Source organism: Pleurodeles waltl, chromosome 10 (genome assembly GCF_031143425.1).
Source record: "Pleurodeles waltl isolate 20211129_DDA chromosome 10, aPleWal1.hap1.20221129, whole genome shotgun sequence".
NCBI classification, from domain to species: domain Eukaryota; kingdom Metazoa; phylum Chordata; class Amphibia; order Caudata; family Salamandridae; genus Pleurodeles; species Pleurodeles waltl.
This window is the reverse complement of record NC_090449.1, coordinates 979,563,875-979,589,172: the sequence shown is the minus strand read 5'-3', so window position 1 is coordinate 979,589,172 and position 25,298 is coordinate 979,563,875. Positions and strand designations below refer to the sequence as shown.

The window sequence follows — 25,298 nt, the reverse complement described above, 5'->3', positions numbered from 1 at the left end:
AACTAGCTCAGATTTGGCGCATTCACCCGAGGCGCAGTGTACGAAGGCCACGTGAGGTTTTACAATTTCATACCCTCTTCTCTAGAAAGGCATGGCTCTTCTAAACAAACTCCCTTGAAAGTAGGGCGGCGGTCCTCCACAGCCGGCTTGAACTCTATAATAGTCCCCGTACATAGAGGGATCGCCATATGTTTTCACGATGACCATCCTAACTGCCTAATAGTCACCATTGTGACGCAGCCTTAAATGAAGCTTAACAATAACTTTCCCTTATTTAAAGGCCACAGGCTCTGACTGATCGTCGCAGACCATGATGGTTATAGTGTCAAAATGTTTTTTAGAAATTGTCACGCAGTCGAGTTTGTGATGCTGTATATTAACCATTGTGTTATTTTCTCCCTTCACCGGGACCCATCTCAGCAACGGCAAATAACTATCCCTTATCTTCTGAGGTTCTATGATGTCGCTATATACGTTGAGTGTATAAAATCCTCCGTTAACATCGTGACATGTAGGGTCTGGATCCACCTGTCTTTTCACATGTTGTACGGTCCCTAAAACTCTTTGTAATTTACTGGTACAGGTAACCTGGTATCGAGCTCTAGGAATTTAAGAAACACTTTTCTTCTAATGTTATCTGAGACCAGATGTATATTCGCATAGTCTTCAACGCCGGCTATGGCTCTGTTGATGGCATCGACCACTGCCGCGACGGTGGTGTAATACCCATGCAGAAAGCTCACGGGAGAGCGCTTTATGATAAATTTACCCTTGTGCATTCCACGTTCTAGGGTACTGTATCCCCGTTAGGGCCACCTCCAAGGACCCTTTCAGGCCCACCGGTTTATCCAGTTTCACTGTATAATTAGAAATCTGATTGTTGGGGAACATGTCCTTCGAGGCGTTGGAAGGAAGCGTAATATAAAAAGGTGAGGTCTCCATCTCGGCGCTTACAGCGCAACCTCACACCACATGCAGTGAGCTGTCCAAAACCCAACTGTTAAATTTCTCAGGCAACCCCGCCATTTGACCAGTGACTGTCTCTTAGCTCCGCTGCCTTTCCTTTTCAGAACCTTTTCAACCCTGTGCACCCTGTTTGGATCGTAGGGCACCTTTTGGAACTCTTCGTTGTAAAAGACACCCTTTAGCTTTTCCCCGTCGTAGTCCTTCAACTTGTAAATATATGCCCCCTCTTTAAACTCCGCACTTTCCACTATAAATATCTTGCTGCTAAATGTCTGTTGGTAGCCTTTGGTAAAGACACCCTTCAACTTTGAAACCCTAACATGAACCCCTTCTTTTAAAACAGGTTTCTTGACCCTCGCCGCGAGGAGACTCCCGTACACAGTTCTCCACACCATTTACGAATTATCAGCTGTTACCTACACGGGAGACATTTTGATGGTCCTATGATAACTGGCATTATAAACATCTATAAAAGCCTGTAGAACATCCACGTATCTGTAGGTATTGTTTGCTGTGAAATATTGCCACATCTTTGATTTTAAAGTTCTGTTAAAATGATCTACAACCACCGCTTTTACCTCGGTGTGGTTTTTAAAATGCTGAACAGTGTGCTGCTTCAATAATTTCTGAAAAGGTTTGTTTAAAAATTATTTTCCAGCATCTGTTTGTAATTTTTTTAGGTATTCGATCTCTCGCAAAGATGACTTTAAAGGCGGCGGTGACGCTGGTACCACTTTTTTCGTTTAACCCTCAGCATAGGCGTATTTGGACAATACGTCTATGACTGTTAATGTATACATTGCTTCGTTGTTATGCTTTGCTGGATCTTGAAGACTGATTATGTCAGCCTGCCACTGATAATCTAGCTGTGCGTTAAAAAATGTGGCCATTCTCTTAAAACGTCTCCTGGCTGGTTTGTGGAGTGAATACGCCTCTTCCCCCGATAACCAAGTCTTCACCCCTGATCAGTTAACAGATTAATTTTCAACTCAAGCCCTTCTAAACAGACCTTTGGCACTTCCAAAGCTTCCAATCCCTAGTGTATTGTAATAAAGCTTCCTTAAAACAGCCCCTGTCAAGCTGTCACACACCTCAACCATGAAATGAAAGACGTATGTTTTGTGTAAGGTCGTTTTCTTAAACATAAAAATGGTAGCAGTACATAAACACTGCAGACTTTACAGTTTCCAGACACGTATCAAAGCCATTGTCGGACACTTTGAGGTCTTTTCATAACGTATACATAACACAACATTGTGTACACACATTAGGGGGAGTCTGACAGCTAATAGGCCTCAGTGTCACATGTTTTGCTATTTTCATAGATATAAATCAAATCGCTCTAGACACGACTGCCCTCTCACCCCTCACATAACTTTGCACGCACAGGGTGCTTATGCCGTTGAAAAGTTCATACCGTTATTGCTCGGACAGTGCAAAGCCCTTATCATTGAAATACTGTTTGGTAACACACTCCAGGGTTTTGCATAATCTGTTCGTCGGGTGTAGTCTTAAATCCATTTACCTTCGCCTGTATATGCTCCGGTATTCACCACGCATAAGGTGCCACGCTTTGCTTCGCCGCTTCGCTACACACTCGGACTGTTGCACAGCTTCATATCTGGTGCAACTGCAAATGGCTCCACGTTAGAGGCTGTATTTCAGCTATTCTTTCTTTGAGCAACACATATAACATTTTCGTAATACAAGAGCATCCGGGGTGTAATTCATAGCCATCTTGCGGGGCAATATTCTGACCCCCATCCTAAAAAGTGAGCAAGTATGGAACGTTAAATAATACAACTATAATACGTTATCAGGTTGTCTCATCATTCTTAAAACAGTCTACTTGGGGCTAAAGGGCCCGTTCTTCCATTTTTAAAGTAGACATCACACATACATCTTTCTATGAATCTTTCTACCATACTTCTGTCAACAGCAGCAGCCAGACTTTGCATGCTTTCAAGCTTTGAGTGCAGATCACATGCATATCGGAGCTCACAGAGTGCGGTTGACAAAACTTTAATCATATCAGGTTGAACATTTTTCTTTAAAGTTGACATCCCATACACCCATCTCAACAGTTTATACACTTTTTTTATGGATCTAGCAAGCTGCAGATGTGCTGGGTTTTCTCAGGTCATATGACGGGTCTAGCCCTTCAAGCCCTCCTGGCCTGCATCATTAATTTTGTGGCCGTAACACAAGGTATAATAGTCACGTTTCACACAAGCTTTCACAACCGTTGCTACAAAACCTTTAACAGCCCAGAAGTCGGCATAGGGGATGCTCGGCATTTCCTTTTCAATGCTCGAGATATTGTAGGGACAAACACCATTCGTACAAGATTTGTTGTTTTGGCTCGTGGAACTTTCACTCTGATTTGAACAGCAAAAGCAATTAAAATTTACGGCGTTAACCTTTGGTTGCAACTCATCCCGCTCTTCTTTTGGCTGATGACTCCTATGGTTCAAAAGAAAGACAGCTATTAATTAAAGAATACATAAAATACTGGTATACATGCTAATTGTCTATAGACGGTTCTTACTAACCTCAACACTTCCTCAAGACTCTGCGCCCATCTTAAATCTTGAGAGTCATCGAGTTCCATCGTCGCATGACCAGAGTCTGAGCTCGGCTGCTGCACAACGACAGACTCAGGGGCCTGGGTTGCTAAAAACCCCATGTCTTCATAAACCGTCGAGTTATGCGGTTGCATAGCCTCTTCAAAATCTTCCATGTCGATGGGGTTGTTTCCACCCCCTGCATCGCTACACGAGGCTTCGCTCCCGCCGCCATCACCCGTAGTAGGTGATATCAACATCAGCACATCCTTGAGGGGAAGCTTTTCAAACTGGTGCTCGGGGTCCCTGTGAAACCCCGTAACGTCGAAACCTGCATCTTTAGGGGTGCCCGGCAGCATGTCCTCGTCTAATGCCGTGGGCGGACGGTTGTTATATCTAACGAAAGTGGTCATGTTGCCTTCGGATGACGCCCTTCTGATGATGGGATTGTATCTCTTCATATTGGCGATCAAGGGCTCTTATTGATCAGGATACTCCGATACTTAACACTTCTCGCTTATGGGAGCCTTATATGCGGTCTAAGCGCTAAAAGGGGGGCGTGCACACACTATGCAAACAGTTAGGGTTGTAATTTTTCACAACCCTTTGACAACCTGAACATGTCCAGGCACACCCAACCAGGCGCAGGCTCTTAGGGCTATCAATCACACAGACACATGACAAGCACAGTGATTGATTGACAACCTTGGGGCAGGGCATACACATCATTAACTACGTCATTGCCTACGTCATTGCCTATGTCATCACGGGGCGTGGCGCATGTCAAAAATAATTTGATGAAGGTATCCCCTTATGCTACAGCGCACAGAACAGAATCAGCAATTGTTCACATCATGAATGACACCCTCAAGATACTATACCACAATGACTTCCACCTACTTATCCTCCTAGACCACGCATCGGTGCTAGAAAACAGAATGGGTCTAGGTGGCAGAGGTATGCACCGTCTAACTGGGGACCACAATCCTAGTCAGGGTGAGTCCCAGCACAAGCAAAATTATCCCGTGATCACCCTCCGGTACCTTGGCACAGAGCAGGCAGGCAGGCTCAACTTAGAAGGCAATGTGTAAGTGTTTGTACAATAACTTATACAGTAACACAGTGAAAACACCATAGAAAGTATTCCACACCATTTTAGAAAATTAGATAATATTTATCTGAATAAAATAAGACCAAAATGACAAAACCCAGTATGCATAAGTTAAGATGTCACTTTTTAAAGGTTTAGGTGAGTCTCAATCCCTAAGATTCAGTGGCTCTGTCCTTTTAACACACAGTATCTTGCATGCTTCAAAAATAAAAATGCAGAGGGTTGCACAGAAGGAGATACATCGGAAAGTAGAGCGATGCATCAGTTTTTCCGTCGTGGCAAAGGCAATGCGCCATTTCTTTCCATGCAGCAAGGTGAATGCCTTGGTTCCTCACTACGATGCAAGGATATTTTGACACACAGAGACGATGCATGAAAAATCCAGAAATTGTTGTGAAGAGGCAACAGGCGCTGTGTTGATCAAGCAGGCGCTGGATCAAATTTTTTAGGTGTTGCATCAATTTTGTGATGCGCTGGATTTTCTTCTCTTTTGTGAAGTCTTTGATAGTCCTGAGACTTCAGAACAGGAGGCAAGCTCAATCAAAAAGCCCTTGGAGAGCACTTGTGATGGAAGGCAGAGTCCTTCCAACAGAGTCAGGGCCAAGCAGGCCAACAAGCAGGCCAGCAGGCCTTCGAGCAAGGCAGTCCATATGAGTCCTTTGGGCAGCAAGGCAGTCCCTCTGACAGAGTCCAGTGTATATACACCCAAAAGTGCCTTTGAACTTAGAGAAACTTCAAAGAGTGACTTTGAAGTGCACATATGTGCCCAGGAGCCTTGTGTGGGGTTATCAGTCCTTTGTGTCAGGGCAAGACACTGGTCTTTAAAGTGTAAGTGAGAGCCCCTCCACCCTTCCTGCTCATGAGGACCCATCAGTATACAGATGAATACAGATGCATCTAAATCTCCTGTTTTTATGGCTGCCTAGGTGGAATGCACAAAGGACACTGTCAACTAGCACAGACCACACAAGGATTGGAGACTGTAAGGCATAGAGAGCAGTAAGTGCAGGGAAATGCCTACTTTTTTAAAAGTGGTATTTCTAAAATAGTAATGTAGAATACAACTTTACCAGTAAGGAGGATTTCTCACTACCATTCCAACCTTACCAAACATGACAAGGCTATTCCTTTCAGATCAGGAATTACCACTTAAAATTACATACAGGAATTTTCAATGCTGGCATATTAGAGGTGCAGGCTACACAGTAGTGAAATATGACTTTGGGAGTTTTTCAATACCAGGACATGTAAAACGTATAAGTACATGTCCTGTCTTTTACTTACATAGTACCCTGCCCTATGGGTTACCAAGGGCCTACTTTAGGGGCGACTTATATGTAAGAAAAGGGGAATTTAAGGCTTCACAAGTAGATTTAAAATCCAAGTCAAAGTGGCAGTGAAGCTGCACACACAGGTCTTGCATTGGCAGACCTGAGACACGGCTAAAGGGCTACTTATGTGGGTAGCACAATCAGTGCTGCATTCCCATTAGTAGCATTTAATGTATAGGCCCTGGGCACATCTAGTGCACTTTACTAGGGACTTATCAGTAAATTAAATATGACAATTGGATATGAGGCAATGTTTCCACATTTAGGGGAGCGAGCACAAGCAGTTCAGCACTGGTCAGCAGTGGTAAAGTGTGCAGAATCCTAAAACCAGAAAAAATGAGCTCAGAAAAATGGAGGAAGTCAGGCAAAAAGTTGGGGGAAGCCCACCCTAAGGCTATCAGGTCTAACAATGGGGATGTCAAGTAACATGCTCTCCTGGTTCACATTCTCGTTGTAGAACTGATCACAACAAACAAAATTAGGCAACTCACTCTCACATGCCTCAAGCAGTGGGATGTGGAGTCTGACAAGTTTTGACTATTTCCCCCACACTCTTTAACCTCTGTATGGAACCACTAATAGAAGTCCTTAAACAGTCGAACCTTGCATACCACATGTACACGAAGATACACTATTATACTTAAAGATATCCTCCCTAAAGGATGTCATGCAACTAAATAACACTCTAGTCAAACCTCAGACCTGGCTAACTCAACCCAACCTCGAGCTGAACTCTCTGAAGACAGATTTCATACTTTTCTTCCTTCATAACAAAGTCACACACATCCAAAATTGGCACAATCACCTACATGCCTTTAACTGCAAACCTACCATTATTGATTCCATGAAATCCCGTGGAATAACACTGAATAAGAATCTGAACATTCTAGCACCCAACAGTGCAACCAAGCACAGTACATCATTCCAACACAAACTATTGAAAAACATGAAACCATTTCAGCCACCTCCAGACTTCAAATTAGCAGTACAATCCCTAGTAGTCTCCAAACTAGAATACAGCTGTGTGACTCTTTCAGGTTTTCCCAAGTCGAGAATGGCTCGACTGGAAGCGACACTCAATGTAGCAGCAAGACTGGTAACAGCCCCAAGACGCTCTGACCACATTACCCCCATCCTTAGCTAGCTCCCTAAACTGGCTCCCCCTCAAGGATTGAACTCAAATGAAAATTGCTTGCTCCCACACAAAGCTTTGCATTAAAATGAAACCAGATACCTAGAAGAAAGGATTTGAGTCTCAGGAGGAAGCCACTCCCTCAGAAGTGAAAACTCCCTCAGTCTAGAACCCCCCAGATTCAGAAAACAAGAAAACCTACACACGCTCCTTTTCAGGATCGGCTCCAAGGATTTCAGCTTCCTGCCACCCGAGGTTCGTTCAAAGCATCGACCCATATTTTAAAAAAAGAGGCAAATAAATCCTAATGAACAGATTCCTCTCATAGAGTCTTGGTTAGCCTGTCCCCAGGGGTGCCACCATTGACATTAATGCCAATATATAGGACAGAAGCACAACCATCATAGTAGAATCACAACAGGAACATTGTTCACCTGGATCTAAACTGATTCATAACAGGATATAGGAGTAACGGATGCTTAATAATAACACTGTTACAACATAATATATCCTGCTTTAGCTTTTAAATTCTTAGTCTACGTTGAATGTGCTTTCCTTTTAAGTATTGGACTTTTTGTTTCTGTTTCCAATTGTATGTACAGCGTTCTGATACTCTCGGGCCACGTTTGCGCTTTCTAAAACACCCTAAGTAAATCAATAAATGAATGAATAAATATGTATTTGTAGGCGAGACGTAAAATGGTTTTACAAAATAGTTCAAATTTGTGGTTTGCAGTTCTCATTGGTTATGGGAGTTAGAGACTGTGTTAGCAGTTATCATTAAACTCACAGCATTTTCAGTGGCTGACAGTTTTGTGCTTGAAATCAGGTGCAAACATTGCAGTGCAGAATAATTTTCAGGCAACTGTCTGTATGTAGAAATTTGTTATAATTTTTCTTGTTTTGATATGAAAGGCAGCACTGTTAACTTACCGTTTGCCATCATTGTAGAATGATCCAGCTCTACTGCCTTCAGCTTGGCAGAAATGTCTTTATCTACAGAGAAAGAGAGGAGGAATTATTGGAAGAAGAAACAATCATTAATTCTGGACAACCAGGAGAGATCAGGGACCAGAAACCAACTGGGAGTAATGTGTTAATTATTTGATGTAATCCTGACCGAAAGAACCCTCTTCCACTTATAAACACAGAGACCCCCACCTAGGTCCTTGTTATGAGTCACTAGACCTATAGTCTGTTTTTCCAGGGAAGGCATCACTCATTCTCTGGTGATCTGGCAGAGAAGAGATAAGGGGTAAATACAGGTGGGTTAAGAGGTTTTCTAGGTGTGCTCTAGTCCCTTCTTGCAACAGTCACGCGCTGACGAATGATGGCACCTATTCAACCAGTGACTGTTCGGGACATTGAACTGACCCCAAGCTTTATTAGAGTTCCCGGAGAGTTGAATGGGCTGAAATTGGGAGAGGCCACTCATGGCACCTGTCTTCAGAGGTCTTCCGTTGCAAAACTGAAAATGTGTTTCTGGGGCTCTATTGTCTGATGCAATACTGCATTGCAACTGGGAGAGAACACTCCTGCTTCTCTCTTGTGATGCAATATTATAGTACTTCAAGGAGAGACCACTCATGTTTTCTAACATCTGATGCAATATTGTGTTGCTCCAGAAAGATACCACCCATGCCTTCAGTCTTCTAATGCAATATTAAGTTACTTCAAGGGTCTGCAATACTGATTTGCTGCAGGAAGAGGGCACTCAAGCCATTATCTTCTAATGCAATAGTAAGGTACTTCCGAGAGAGATTACTAGTTATTCCTAAAAATCTGATGAAGTACTGCCTAGTTTCAGGGAGAGACCACTCATGACTTCCATCTTCTGATGCAATATTAAATTACTACAGGGAGAAACTCTCATGATTTCAACCTCTGATGCAATACTGAGTTGCTGCAGGGTGAGATCACTCATGCCTTCCATTGTCTGAGGAAATATTAAGGTACTTCCGGGAGAGACCACTCTTTGTTTATAACAATAAAATGAAGCGCCGCCTAGCTGCAGGGAGAAACCACTCTTGACTTCAATTTTCTGGGGCTATTTTAGGGCACTATAGGGAGAGGTTGAAAACACCACCAATTCTAACCAAGCTGCCGAGAGTGAGAGGGCATCCATAGATCGTCCTCATCTTCTTCATTTTTATTGTATTCTTGTCTTTGCTCATGTACAGTAGTCCACTGTCTTTTGGCTAGTTTTGTGCAATAGAAATACAAAATAAATAAATAAATACATACATACGTACATGCATACATATGTACATTAATTTTCTGTAATTTCAGGAACGAAATGGAGAGGAAGGTCAAAAAGAAGTGATGTTCTGTTATATACTGTGGGGTACCAAATATTGTCCTACATATTGGTGTAGTAGTTCCTTATACGGGGTGGAATTAATTCCACTATTTAATATATGGAAATTATTCCCTGAAGTTTTATGCAAGTTACTTTTTAAACAGCTATCGGGAGCTCAATGTGAGTTGGTGTCAGAAAACACTTTGCACACATACATAAGCAATAAACTGGGAAGAAAGCTCACATTTTACCAGCATCATTACAAGGAGGATGAGCCACATCAATAGCAAAATAGCCAGCAGGGGCAGAAACTTGAGGACTAGTCTCTTAGCACGGTGGCTGTATCGCACCCCTCCACGTCTGAAAATACCTGCAAGAAAACATCTGTCATTAGTGTGGTTACAGGATAATAATAGCCATTAGTGTGGTCACCTTTGGGATCCTTCAGTAGGTTTTTTAAACTTGGATCTAGGTCAGTCCAACAAGTGATCAACTCATCTCCTTAGGTGGGCAATGAGTCTCTGACTAGGGACTTATTTTAACACTTTGTTGCACCAGTCTGTAGATGTGAATAGTGTCTATTTATGCATCAACATGTGTTTATTTTTACATTTTTTTGCCACAAACAACTTCCTTTCAACAATGCACTCTAGTCGGCCAGGAAACCAATGCAAATCCGAGGGCTTCCTGCCCTCAATAGAGGTAAGAAGTACATACATGCCAAGATCTTAGAAGAGTAAAATGGTAGATTTAAAAAGAAATAACCGGAAATTGTATTTCAAACACTGACTTCTATTGAAAGAGAGGCATTTTCTGTCGGGAGATAGCCATAATAAAGCCGTTTTTGGCTTAAAAAATCGTGAGTCTCCCGCCTGATTAGGGTATATTATAATGTATGGAAGCACTATTAAATAATACAATTGACCCACCCACAAACGTTTTGGTGCTTGTAATGGGCAGCAAGTGACCTTTCTAAATACCATTAGATTGCAATACAACCCTGTATTCGCAGTCAAGCGAAACATGGAAGAACAGGTCATGACAATTTGCCCTGCCTGTCAAGGCTTTCCGAGCATGCCTTAAACCAGCTCTGCACTGCTCGTAGCTACCAGTAATTTTAGAAGATAACGCTGTGTGGCGCGATGCTGCCCGAGAGAGAGCTGAGTTTGAGTTAACCACAAAAGATTAGACTTCAAGAATGGGGTGAAGAAGCTGTTAAACGGTTGATACCACAAGAGACAGCTGGTAGATGTCAGAGACAGCTGCAACGAATAGCCCGCTTTATGGCTTGACCGCAGGTAAGCAGAGCTGCCAAGGTTTCAGGCTGCTTATGTGTGACATTTTCATAATGTCAGCAGTGGCTGCAAGTGTGCCTTGAAAGTGGTGGGGCATACAGGGCATACTTATATTCCCCCGGTATTTACATAGTGCGATCTCGGTCTCTCACAGTACGGGAGGGCTTAACCTGAGCACTAGTTACATTTACAGATATAAATGTAACTAGTGCTCATGGTCAGTGCTCCCATACTGTTAGAGGTGCTACGTAAAACCCGGGGGAAAACAATAGACATCTGTAGACGCCGCATGCTTCTGATGGCCTTGTGACATCATAAATGTTACATTTTCGATGTCACAATGCGATTGGAAGCATCATGCGGCTGCTACACGTCTATTGTTTTTGCCCGTTTTTTTTACATAGCGCAATCTCGATCACTCATAATATGGGAGCGCTTAACATTAGCACTAGTTATATATACACTACACAGGCCTCACAACAAATCATAATAACCTTACGGTAAGACTTTCTTCTACGCTTCGGGCCGACACAAATCCACTGCGCCACATGTCTGCTGCTGTCCTGATGATGTGCAAGGGCAAACTAGCACCAGGTGCACGTCGGCCAATGGGAGCAGTGCTTTCATGCGGTTTACATCAGTTTACTTCAGCCACTAACATTTTACCAAGTGTCAAGTGTATAGGAATCTAGAAGTTAATTTCGGATTTATTACAAAAAATACTCTCTCTCCTTTGTTCAATCCTTCCTCTCTCCAACTTAACCCAGACCTTTCTGGCTATTCTAAACTCCCAAACATCCTTCTCAAACTTCCATATCATATCACGAAACTAACATGCACACATGACCACGACTTACAAAACAACATACTACTTCACTTCTCCGAATCCATTCCCATTGCCCTAGCCCTACTCTAAACTATACTAAACACACAAGAAATCAAGAACGCAACCCTAACATAACTAATCCACAAGAAAAAAAAAAATCACCTGTTCCTAATCTACTACCTATGACACTCTGAACTTGGGTTCCAGTGTAGCATGCTACTCGCTCCAACGCTTTTCAATGCCTTAAGGGGTAGAAAGCACTATATAAATACAATTTATAATTTATGATTACAATTCCTAAGACCAATAAGTTTAGTGACTGAACGTTTCTACATTCCTTGACCCCTTTAATCTGAAAGGTGAAATGTTTTGTTTCATTGAGTTAAACTCTGAGCACAGACACACCTAGAAGTGTCCGGCTGTCTCATAACACCATCCACTGTGAGGTTGCAGGCCCCATTTATCCAACGGTCCCTTGAGTCTGCCCATACTGGTGAAATGTTCTAGCTCAATGGTTCTCTCTAAGTTTATCCAGCCATAGGTATGAAATGAAAACTCTACTTTTCCAATGAACCACCCTTTGGTCATTCAGCTGTCTGCCCCTTCTTTCCAGCATTTGAATATATTAACCACATTGATATTGTCTTGTCTAATCACTTTGTTTTTTCTAACTGCAGGTTATAGTCCTCATGCATGTGCCTGTGGGATGGCCTGCGGCTCCTGGGACATTACAGGCAAACAGACCTGTCACTACCAATATGCTAACATTGACTAGACAAACGCTCACTGCTGCGAGATTGCTGCAAACTAACCCAAACCATCTCTAACTTGCTCAGTCTAGGATGCCTATACTTTATCACACCTATACTGTTACATGAGTAGAATGCATAAATATAATCCAACAGCACTCATTTGTGTTATGTATTTAACTACTGAGAAAAATAATTGTATTGCTTTTCATTTCTAAGCCTTTATCCTTGGTAAATTTTTTGAGTACTTGAAAACAATGTATTCCTGCCATTTTACCACCCTGGTTCAGATTAAATGTCTGGATCCTATGATTTAAATCTCACCCACGGAATCATACACGTTGATTCGGCCATTGGAAGATACACGTCTCTGCTTATCTTCAAATATGTACCCTGAGTGTCAGACTCAAAAAAAGGGAAGGTTTCCACATCTAGCTTATGCAGTCTCAAGGGCTATCACTCTAAGAGAATGCCATTTAAATACCACCCTACTCATGCAGGCCCATTGACTGTTAATGATGTGCTGTAAGCAAAATGGCATACAAAATGCATTATTAAATGTTTAAAGACAATTTAGTTAAGTTATTTGGGGGATTTCCCTTTCCAGTATTCCATTCTTCTGATTAAAGACAATTTACCTTGCTTATCAATGAATTATTGTTGGGAATTGGGGATAGAATGTTTGCTTAGTATTGTATGTGGGGTAGAATGTCTACTTTCAAGGCAGCTTGTCATTGTTATTGGGGTGGAGTGTCTACTTCTAAGGCAGTGCCATTTGGAGCTTCTGAACTTGTGGTACTCTTCGGCCCTCAGACTGGCATAATGTGCTAACTGTGGTGCTTTCTTGAGCTTTAGTGGAAGACCTCTCCCAGAACACATCTATGTTGTCTCATTATACATATTTTTGTTTTACACAGTGGCAACAAACGCCAGAACCCTGTGTGACTAAGGATGCCCTAGGCAAAGTTACATTATTATTTAAATGTCTGTGTGCTGCACATTACATAAATATTCATAAAGTTACATACCTATAACTATTCACTTTATTACACTGAAAGAAAGAATAAATTGAGAGTTTTTCATTAAAAAAAGTTATGGGTGGGTGAATAATATAACAATGTAACAGATCGCTATAGTGATGGTGTTGCTTTGGGATTGAAGAAGGGATTATAAAAAGAAATGTAATTGATTACCCTGTAAGACAATCATGAGGTGGAGTAAATAATGAAGTTAGTTGTTGGTGTATCAATCCTGTTCTCTTGTGGGACTTTATCTGGATTTCCTGCATGTGATTGCTCAAAATCTTAAAGCAACAGGCTGATCTTTTGCTTCAAGTTGGCTGCCGCCAGAGGTCTTACTGGACTGTAAGTGAGCACCTTGTGAAGCTTAGTAGACATGGCTTTCCAAAAGAAGACAAACACTCTCAGAGGTTCAAAGTATCCAGATCAGGTCTAATTAAAGCATCACTGCAACAATATGGAAATGTTAAAGTTTTCACTCTCTGTGCACAAACAACAGCTTCATACAGATATAAAGAATAAACTTTATCACTTTATCACCCCCTGTTAGACCTGACAGCCTTAGGGTTGTCATGCCCCAACTTTTTGCCTGCCTCCCTCCACTTTTGTGTGTTTGCTAGTTTTATTAGTCCCTAGTAAAGTGCCCTATCTCTGCCCAGAGCCTGTAAAGTAAATGCTTCTAGTGGGCCTGCAGCACTGATTGTGCCACCCACATAAGTAACCCCTTTAAAAGTACTTGCCAAGCCTTAAACTCATCTTTTTCTATATATAAATCACCACTAAGGTCGGCCCTAGATCACCCCTACTGCCGGGTGCTATGTAGATAAAAGGCAGGACATGTACATATGTGTTATATATTTCCTAGTAGTGGAAAGCTCCTAAATTTGTGTTATACTACTTTGAGGCCTGCTCCTTTCATAGACTAGCATTAGGACTGACATATATATTTTTTTGTGGTAGACTCTGATCTGAAAGGTGTAACCAGTTCATATTTAGTATAGCCAGAATGATAATAGAAAATCCTGCTTATTGGTGATGTTGGATTTTATATTACTATTTTAGAAATGCCACTTTTTGGAAAATGAGCATTTCTCTGTACTTAAAAAGCATCTGTGCCTTACAGCCTGTCTCCAATCAACGTCTGGGCTGGGCTGGTTGACAGATCCCTTATGTATTTCATCTAGACAACCACAAACACAAGACACTCAGTCACACCTGCACTCATCTGCATATTGAATGGGTCTTCCAGGGCTGGAAGGGTGGAGGGCCTGACACTTACATTTCAAAGGCTAGTGGCCTGCCCTCACACAATGTACTGCTAAACCCCTCTACTGGGACCCTGGCAGAAAGGACTGCACTGAAAGGGGAACTTGTGCACTTCAAAACCACTGTTTGAAGTCTAAACTGGGTCTCTGAGCCCCCAACTCAGACACTTCTGGACCTGCACCTGAACTCTGTCAGAAGACCTGCCTGGCTGCCTAATGTACTTCCCGGACTGCCTTGCTGAAAAGGACTGCTGCCCTAGTGTTGCCCTGCTGCCCTGCTGGCCTATGACATGTGCTGGAAGGACTCTGCCTTCCCCCCCAAAGTGCTCTCCAAGGGCTTGGATTGAGCTTGCCTCGGTACTGGGTTCTCAGGGACTGAAAGACCTCCACTGCTAGCTTTTTGCTAGTAAACCACCTTCAGCGACTTTGGAACGACTTCAGCGACAACGGCGATGCCGCAGCCTGCTCCCACTCCATGGACCTCACTGCACGCAACAACTTCTGCCTGTACTCCAAGCCCGACATCCCCTTGACTCCGCTGACATCACCCAGGGTCATCGTGACACTGCAAAGTCGACACATTATGTCCTGATGGACGGGAACCAGCGACTCCGCCGGGTCACAAGGAATCGACGCCGCACCTCCACCTGCCTGGCAGCACGGAACCGACGCCTCTCTCCTCGGATGCCATAAGAGACTGACGCCACACCAACTGCACTGCCGCCTCTTTCCAACTCTGTGCAACATTCTTGTTCTTTGTTTTCAAAAAGTACTGAAGCTGGGGTTTTATGTGATTCCATGACCAGCACAGGTGGTGTTGGATTGTTGGGAACAACTCCGTAAATGACGCCATGATAGACCCAGCTGGAGCTATTGGGTTTTCTATGCCCTTTCCTTTGATTTATTCTTTAAAAATTCATACTTTTGACTGCGTTCATTGGATTTTCATTGTTTCAACTGTATTTTATTCTGATAAATATTCTCTATTTTTCCAAATCTGTGTGGTGTCTTTTTGTGGTGTTTTCACTGTGTTACTGTATGATTTATTGCACAAATACTTTACCCATTGCCTTCTTAGTTAAGCCTCACTGCTCAGTCCCAAGCTACCAGAGGGTGGGCACAGGATCATTTGGATTGTGTGTGACTTACCTTGACTTGGATTGAGGTCCCTATTTGGACAAGGGTGTATAGCTCATCCAACTAGAGACCTCATTTCTAACACCCCCCAACCTCCTACTGTGTTTATCTCTAGTTCCAGGCTATATGGTTGAGACACTGAAAACCTCACTAGGTAATGCAACAAATCTGCAAATGTTGCAGAAGTTTGTTCTAAGAATAAATGTTTTTTAAGCTCTTTTTGTGTCCCATAGATGTTGCTGGCCGCAAGGAGCAGAAGTTACAGCCAACTCTGTTTTATTGTTTTGTTATGGCCTGAGTTAAGTTGGTTAGTGTATTTCCAACATAACAGGATTTCAACCATGCACAACCGACAATTGGCCTTGTGATCTTTGTGGTATCAGAGAGGCCAAGAATGCATTTCTTTGAGTGAGTGCCGGGCAGATGTACATCGACTCAAATTGCAGTTACAACAGATGACACTCAGTACAGACAAATAAACTACAGTGAAAATAGAAAATATTAAACATCATAATTTTCCTTTACACATGTAGGAGTCTATATTCACCTTCCATCCAGAGACAGATTACTTGATGGTGTGCTGGAAGAGAGTGATTACTAAACTTCATAAGATAGGTGGAAAGTGGGGCCAATATGAGTGATGTGAGATTGTAGTTTAACACTATCTCTAGGTTTAAGAAAAAATACTGAAGGCCTTGTTTAAAGTATGGAAGGAGGTGAAGATCCTCCAATAGCCAGAGGAATTTCTAAATATGGAATAGAATCCACTAGCTCAATTTTCCCCACAGAAATAGTCTTCTGGGGAAGAACTTGAGCAGGAGCATGTTACTTCACATTTGGGTTTCCTCCAGACATTTTGAGGATTTTCAGTTCCTTCCAAACTCTAAATGAGGCCTACGTAATTAGTACTTAAAGTTAATCTGTGACAGAGATTTACATGCAGAGGCTGAAAGATTTGCACTGATGGGCAGGTATTTTATTTCGAAGTTTGATCGCTAGAGAAGCGGTGTGCCAGTAATAAAAAGTAGCAAAAGGTTGAGGTGATCTTGCAGTTGGAGGTGGTGTCTCAGAGTGCATGGAGGAAGCTGGCATTGGATATTGTTAGATCAAACCATATTGTAGGAAGGCCTGGGTAACTTGGTCCAAAAGATGTTTTAGAAGGGACTGGGTGAATAACCATGTCAAGTAGATGCTGATTTGGTTTTTGATTCTACTTCCAGAAGAAAGGCAGTTGAACTTGTGAAGAAAGTTGCAAGAAAGCTTATGACTGCAGTTTGGAAATACTGCTTTGGAGTGACTGTGACCCAAGAACACTGTAAATGACAAAGGTAGTTAGGCAATGTCCGGGTGTATGAAGGACTTCCTGGAAGTGTATTGAATCAAACACACATGGCTTAATTCAGAAATGAGATAGCTGGACATGCACTCCAGGTCATCAGTGAAGGCCTGCAGCTGATGCTGGCACTTAGTAGAGGGATGAACTGGAGAATAATTGTAGCAAAATACAGAACAAATCTGACTACAACTGTGAGACATATTCCATTCCAGTTAACAAGAGGTGAGATGCTCATTGCTGGACCAATGCAAAAAAGAGGAAAGACTGTCCAGACTGACAAGAGGTTGTTGAGCGCAGTGATTGCCAAACAGCAGGCTACAATGAGTGTGGAGTTCAAAAGACACATGCTTTGATAGATATCAATGTCAGTTTGAGTATAAAGGAAAATTATTTTGAGGCTTCACTCTCCTATAAAAGAGCTTTGAGGAGAATAAGGTTAGGCAGCATTTGTTATGGTTTGTTTGGCAAAAGAAGACTCAGAGCCAAATTAATGAAATAATGAATCCTGATATGGCGATGAATGAGACAGAAAATGCAGGTTTAGATAGGGTCTTTTTAGGTATTTAACTAGTTTGTTATCATGTTACCACTGGAGCAATGCTCATAGACTTTCTGTCTCAAGGCCTCCCTCTCTACACAGAAAGAATCAGATGTAAATAGGCTGATGACTGAAATAACCCAGTATGCATTATGGGTTTCAGTCAGGATCATACCAAATAGGAACGCAGCAGACCCTGACAACTTCTCAATTAATAACCATTGATAACAACTGATAACCATTTTTGCTAATAGCTGGCACACTTTCTCTCTTCTATAGTTAAGACCAGCAAATTGCATTCATGAAACGTAGGTGCTAGCCCAGCAACAATCACTATGTAGCTGAGGCTATTGACTACACTGCAACAACCAAATCCAATTTTGCTTTGTTAATACTACTCACAGGGTTTGCACCAGAATATTGAATAAAGAATAATGTGGGGTAAAGGTATTAAAACATAAATGTTGAAGATCAAAATAATATGAAGGTAAGTATATATAAATAAGTAAAAGTTTACTATACTTAAATTTGCATTATTTAATTTGACTAAATATATATATATACATATTGTTAGAGGGCGGTTCTGACCATCAGGTCTGCCCTGATTTTTCACTTTTTGACCACCTGGTTTTTGACTTTTTACTGTGAGGAAGCCTCCTATGAGGGGACTCACACACAGTAAACACATGGTGAAATGGACTGCGCGTGTTTACCGCCGGTGCCGCTGTGCTAAGGAAAGGCTGCTGGGGCGCAGCAAGGGCAGGAGGCCCCGGACAGGTTACATGTGATCATGTGTGCGCATGGATGTGCACCCATGTGAGGGCTGTGGGCGGAGGATTCCTGGTGTGCGCAGCCCAAGAACTGCGCTTAGGTAATCCTGGTGCAGGAGGAACTATGCAGAGTGGGTGGTGACCTGGAGTAGGTCTCATGAGAGGGGTGTACAGATGTGAGGGAGAGTCAGTGTGCTTACTGTCTTTTCACTGTAGGGACACTCAGTTCAGTGTCAATATCAGTGTGCTTAAGGTATTTGCATTGTAGGGATACTGCATTAAATGTCAATGGGAAAGGAGGGCCTAGGGTGCAACTCCAGTTCTCTGGGGTCCACCGAGACCAGAGTCACACCAAAGTACACTGTAACCTGTAAGAAAAGAATGATGCAGTAGGTTACAAGAGCATAGTTGTACAACTTATGGGTCATCATGGATGCCATCTTTCTCTGACTCAGCTCAGGATTAGGGCCAATTACTGCTCTGTCCAGTTGCTTGAGCAGGGCCTTGCATCAATCAGCCAGCTGTCATTCCGTGCAAGGAGCAGGCTGGAGAGGCCCTGCGAGGAATGTCAGTGAGGAGGGGCAGAGACTTTCAGAGCACATACGGCAACTAACTCCTGGAGGATGCCATTTTGAGCTATCCCAGAAGACTGTGCAAGAAGGAGGGGATGGGAGCAAGGAAGTGATGTGGCACGTCTGGATAGGCCAGAGGTGCAAACCTGCTGGACACATCCGCCCCCACTTAAAAGCTCCTGCACAGGGGAGAGCTCTCTCTCTTGGCTGTGGTTCACTGCTAGACACTGGGACTGCAGACAAGCGTCATGGATAACTGGAAGGAAGAACCTCCTGACTGCGCTTGGGGCAGGGACTCTGCCCCTCCAGGATTCCAAGCCAGCGAGGCGAATGCCAGGGCCAGGCAAGCTGGCCCCCTTACCCCTCAGAGGACTAGTTGGGGGAAGGGACTGGGCTAGCGCAAGGAGAGTACGCTGCCCAGAAGGAAAAGAGAGAACCCAGAGGAAAGGTTGGCGCGGGGAGTCAGTGGGGCTGGCTCCCTATGATCTGGGATCCTTTGAGGCCAGGAGGCCTAAGGAGAGTGATCCTGGTGGCAAGGGCTTGTCACCAGGAGCGAAACGACACAAGCATGATGAAAATCGGCCCTTGGGGGACCAAGATATCCCAGGTAAAAGGATGGCAACCTTTGACCTTTGGAAAAGCAGCTACGAAGTGTGTGGGGCTCCGCAGCTGCTCGAGACTGTGCCCCCAGGGTGGGCCAGGACCCGGGGGCTGCCCCAGAAGGAAGAGGAGCAAGGGGAGTGCCGTTGCACTCCCCCCCTCTGGACGAGGAAGGGGCCTCAGACCCCATCCCAGGGCCCCGTGAAGCCTGGCCCGAAGTAAGTTGATAGGGGGGACGCCGTTGTGCACCACCCTGCTGCAATGTGTAGGGACCCCGGATCCCATCCCGGGGCCCCCTGCGGCGAAGCACAGCCGGGGAGCGCCGTCGCGCTCCCCGTGAAGATGTGAGGTTGGGGGCTCAGACCCCATCCCGGGGCGTGTGAAGACTGAGGAGTGGGGGGGTGCCATCACACACCCCCGCCAGATGGCCGCCGGCTGTGACGGAGCCGGCGTCGAAGCAGAAGCAGGCCCAGGGGGGGCCCAGACCCCATCCTGGGGCCCCCAGCAGAAGTCAAGTCGGGGGTGCTGTGGCGTCCCCGTGAAAATTGCCAGGAGGGGCCCCGGACCCCATCCTGGGGCCCCAAGAAGATGCTGACCTCGGGAAGCACCATCGCGCTCCCCGCAGAGACGTGGAGGGGCCCTGGACCCCATCCTGTGGCCCCAGAACTGCAGGGAGGAAGAGGGGAGTGCTGTTGCCCTCCCCCAAGCAGCCCGTCCGGCCGCAAGCCTCCCCGCGTCTGCCCGCTGGAGCGGGCAGACAACACAGAGAAGGCCAGCTCCCGAGGCAGCACACAGAGGTGCTGGTCATGCGGGGAGCCGGCGGGGGCAGCCAGGGGTGGGCTCCCGGGGCCGCCCTCCAATGAAGAAACCGTTACCTGGAGCGGTGGGTGTCCGGTGGGACCGGCACCCCCCCACGACCAGCATCGGCTTTGGGCAGCAACGCAGCTCTCCCCGGCGCAGCGGGAGAGACACTCATTTGATATGCAGCCACCCCAGCATGCTTTGCGGGGCTGGAGCTGGGGATGGTTCCCTAACCAGGCTTGTGGTGGTCCCAGGAAGATGGGGCCACCACCAGATTCACGCCCAGAGACAGGGGGAGCTGGAGGAGCAGCGCAGCCTCCCCCCAACATCGTTTTGTGTCCCCACCCTAAGTAGGGTGGGACAAATGAATGATAACCCCCCAAGGGTTCCAAACCTGTGTTTGAAGCCCAAGCTTATGTGGACTTTTGTTTTAGCTTGTGGGATGGTGTTTACTAGAGGTGTAGGCTGGTATTACCCAATGTGTTGAACTATTAATCTATGATCAATTAGGAGTAATCTAAAAGTAGCCTAAAAGTAACCCTAATGATTAAATTGCTTGAATATGGTTTGATATGTTGTCTGATGATGTTAATTTGAATAATGACACTGACAGTTCTCTACCTGTTGGCAAATTAAAGGTGTTTAATTGCAACAGTAGGTGTGCTCATTTCACCTTACTGTCCAATGTCAAATGTTCAAATGTCACTGGGTTGTTTTGCCATGTGGGTTGTTGGATTATATTCTCCCTTGAGGAGACACAAGAGAATACACAATGTTTTCCCAGAGTGATTCCATCATTTTGTGTATATTTGTAGATTGTTGCATAGTATTGAGTGTGTGTGTGAGTAATAAATGTACTTTTACTTTATCAAAAGAAAAAACACAGATTGGACAATCATTTATTGAGAGTCATGCTTGTGTGCTCGTGAATGAGGATTACTAGCCCACACCACCTCCCTTGAGTAAGCCTTGGACTGCTCTGCAATGCTACCCTATGAGAGTCAAGCGCTACAGTGGGGTGTTTGGTTCCCAGTGGTGGTCGTGTGCGGACTTATTACTTGTGCAGGCCACACAACTAATGACCCACCTTCCAACATATATATATATGTGTATATATATATCCTCATAGTACGTAGATGTGGAAAGAAGGATATTAAGGCCCATATTTATACTTTTTTAGCACCGCATTTGCGTCATTTTTTATATACGTGGGTGCCTTACAAAGAAGCTGTCAGGAGGTGCACTGACAGTGCAGCATCTAAAGTGTGGAGCACTGTCAGTACGCTCCCTGATGGCAGCCCTCTGAAAGGGAGTCCCAAGGATCCCCTGACATCCCCTTGCAGGCGGGTGCAGTCACTGACTGCACCCACCTGCAAGGGGGTCTGTAATCCCCCTTAAAAGTGCAGACTAGTTGCCGCCTGCACAGTGATAAAGAGTGTGGCTTTAAAGCAGCCACTCCATTTTTTTCATGAATGCGCGACCCGCAGAGCAGCTCGAGTTTGTGGCTGCCCTGGGGGTAGCTCATTCATGCTATTACAGTGCATTTTCCTTGTTTGCGCCAGGCACACCTTTTAAAAGGATCGCCTGGTGCAAATAAGGACAAAGCGCCCTATGTGTGATACGGCCCCAGGTTGCTTTTTTTTTTTAAATATAATTTTCTTCCTGAGGGCCTTTGCTGTGGCAGGAATAGTGTAGTAAGAGGAACATTCATGGGGTACCTATTTCCCCTTTATTTCCTGCTTTTTAAACAGAGTGCTTTGCCAGGAAGACTGGGGACAAGCCCTGGTTTGGGGGCTCCTGAATTAGCTGGGTTTTCCAAGAGTCCACTCTATGCTCATGATGTAGCCCTGCCTCTGTGTACCTTAATTCAATTAATTTATTTTTTAAACATAATCAAATAATAGGGATCTTCATTTGGATTGGGAATGCGACATATATAAGTAGGAGAAATTAGCTAGGGCCTTGGATAAGAAAGGCAGTTTCTCTGCTTCAAATACGCAATATTTACAAAGCTGCTACTTCCTACAACTCAGGGACCGAGAAAGCGATAGCACGGGAGAACAGAGACCTTTTACAGATGTGTGTCCAAAAAGGTAGAAAATGTAAGATGGCAAAAAATGGATAGCTCAGCGTATAATCTGGGGTCGAAATTGAACCTAGTGCAAGGGTGGCTCTGATCAGGGATGTATGGAAGTCCCAGCAAACCTGCAAGAAATGCTAAGCTTTTTTAAGAGTGTATGGTTGAAAGATCTATTATAGCCCAGGTGTGGGAATCAAATGAATTAGCTCATGTCAAGAAATGAAAAGGATAGTAAACATTAATTTCTTTAGTATAGCATTTCTAGATGCTACACAAGGCAAATAAATGAAATCACCACCAATGCTAGATCAGAAAAGAAAGAAGATATGCTTTCATGCACTTGTTGAAAGTCAAAATTCATAACAGAAAAAAGTCTCCCCAACCTTTGGGATGAGCTCGTTCTCAGCATTCACTCCTCTACTAAGTAGTGAATGCCGAGAGCGATCTCATCCCAAAGTTTGTTATGTTATGGTACCCGTACTTGTTAGGCAAGCATTGCGATTACTGAGAATCTGGTGCCACCCATTCTCTTTATCTTAAATTTAGGTACCAACAGGTAGTTCATGAAGGCAGACCACAGGGTGCGTTTTGGGGTGTACTTCTGAATTCGGGAAGTGATGAAGGCAGAACTTTTGTTATTAAATGTTTTGAAGACAATGCAACCAGTTTTGAAGATTTTCTTTGTTCCACTGGCAACTAATGGAGGTCTTTCATCAAGAGGGTGACATGGCATTGTTTAGGTTGTCAATAAATTAATTGGGCTGCCTGGTTCTGGACAATTTAGGAGTATGGAGTGCTCAAGTTCTAAAAAGAATAAGTACCATTTCCCTTGTCAGGAGGCCACTGCAGTTTGCTAACCCATTGCCATGTCAGCGTTGCCAATGACAGTACCAACACAATCACTAATAATCACACTCCTAAAAGTGTGACCATCCCAACTATTCCAGGCCACGAAAGCAATAAAAATAGCTTTGGTGACAGGTATCAGACATTTTTACTGAATATTGAATTAATAAGCAACTGTTGTTGTGCTCATACCTAAATCAGACAAACAGTGCCACCATGTAGCAGACTGTCATAAGTGCCAGTGTTGACAATTAAGTGCTGGTGCCATGTAAAATTATTTTGTCTATAATCCGCCGACCAGGCTGCTGAATGTATGCATAATACATTTCTAGAAGTTTACCTTCTGCAAAGCTTTTCCATGCCCAGTGGCTAATGTCTGCAGTTTTCTTTATATGCAATTTTAGGTTTTGTAGAGTTTAGCTTTGCACAATGTCACTGCAAAGGGAAAGAACACCAACGGGCTTGTTTACATTTGGATGCTAACAGGGCATCCAACAAAAACTTGCAGACCTTCAATGCACACATCCCTCACTTCTCTCTCTTCTTTTTGACCACATAATAACAGGTTTTACGGATGGTAATACATGATCAGGGATACCAGCCAACATTTCCTAAAAGAAAGTTTTTATTGCAAAGATTCCTATTCAGGCATTTGGAGACTCTCCTTCTACCACTACTTGGTGGTTTGTCTTTGAATAATGAAATATATGCTGGCCACTCCATGGGGGGGGGGGTGTGGCTTGCCCAGCCAAGATGGCGGTCGCGACCTAAAGCGTCTCCCGGTAGAGCTGTGTTAATCAGCCATTTATCAGCGGAAGGACGGAAAGACGGGCAGCTGGGCGCTGCAGGACCAGTGACGGATGCACCTACAACGAGAGGCCAAATGATGAACCACCCCCTGCCGTATGGAGGCGTTAAGGGGCGTGACGGTGGTAAGGAGGTTGTTGAGACTCTGCGCCCACCAAATTAAAGCTATTTTGCTGCATTCCTGCCTACCCGGTCCTGTGAACTGGGAATACCAGCCCCCTGCCGCCACTGAAATGGGTCATCTTCATTCTGGGACAGGAAGCAGCTCACAGACATCGAGACCTGAGACCTCGGCCTCCAATAGTCATAAGCTAGATGCGATGCTGGTAGTGGTGAAACGCATTGGCGCAGCTCTTGATCAGACACGTGCGTCTCTGGAGAACAAAATCAACAAGGTGATCAGTGACCTCAGCATATTACATGCAGGCCATTGTAAACTGGTAGACAAGACTCGTCTGCTGGAGGGTATCTTGAGCAACCTTGCTCGTAAGACTAGTCAGATGGACACCTCACTGCAGGAATTAATTAATAAGGTTGTGGCGCTGGAGCACCAGGTGGAAGATGTGGAGGGACGCAGCAGGAGAAACAATATTTGTGTGGTAGGCCTTCCAGAAGGAGCAGAAGGTGCTGATGCTGTTTCCTATGTGGAGAAATGGATTTGCGAACTGGTCCCATTGGGGGCACTTACGAAATTCTTCTCAGATGAATGTGCTCACCGCGTCCCGACAAGATCCCGACCGCCGGGTGCAGATCCAAGACCATTCCTCTTTCTGTGTTACACTTTGTAGACAGAGATACCATACTCCGAGTGGTGCAAACACTCCTGGCCCTTCATGTAGACAATGCTAAAGTGATGATGTTTCTAGAATATAAAAAGCAGAGGGGCTCCTTCTTATCTGTGAAATGGAAACTACGGGCACTTAGCCTAACATACTCCCTCCTCTTCCCTGCCAGACTGCCAGTTGTAGCACAGGGGAAGACCAGCTTCTTCGACACCCCTGAAGCTGCGTGGGAATGGCTGGAGTTGGCGGGATTGGTCAACCAACAAGAGTTAACGGCAGAGCGGAGGGAGCAGTGGAATCCGAAACCTCGCAGACGTAGGAGCCACCAACGTCGTGAAATACCCCTTGTGTTGCAGGGCAATGCCTCAGACTTAGAGGAGATCATCGAGGAGCAGCGCCGTACACTGCAGATCACTGCAGCCATCAGGGAACCAACGACTAGTTCAGACACTGAAAAATAACTAAATAACTC

General features: G+C 44.3%; 1 protein-coding gene across 2 annotated transcripts in view; it reads right to left on the bottom strand.

The window, feature by feature from the left end:
* Window positions 1–25,298, bottom strand: part of LOC138260847 (CD209 antigen-like protein C) — a 103,560-nt gene that overhangs the window by 62,974 nt on the left and 15,288 nt on the right. Inside the window, exons 3-4 of one of the 2 annotated variants that reach the window (XM_069209268.1) lie at window positions 9,648–9,773; window positions 8,038–8,100 (exon numbers count right to left, since the gene is read on the bottom strand). In XM_069209268.1, coding sequence (XP_069065369.1) covers window positions 8,038–8,100; window positions 9,648–9,773 — 189 coding nt within the window. The remainder of the gene's footprint in view (window positions 1–8,037; window positions 8,101–9,647; window positions 9,774–25,298) is intronic. The other variant, XM_069209269.1, reaches the window with a different exon arrangement.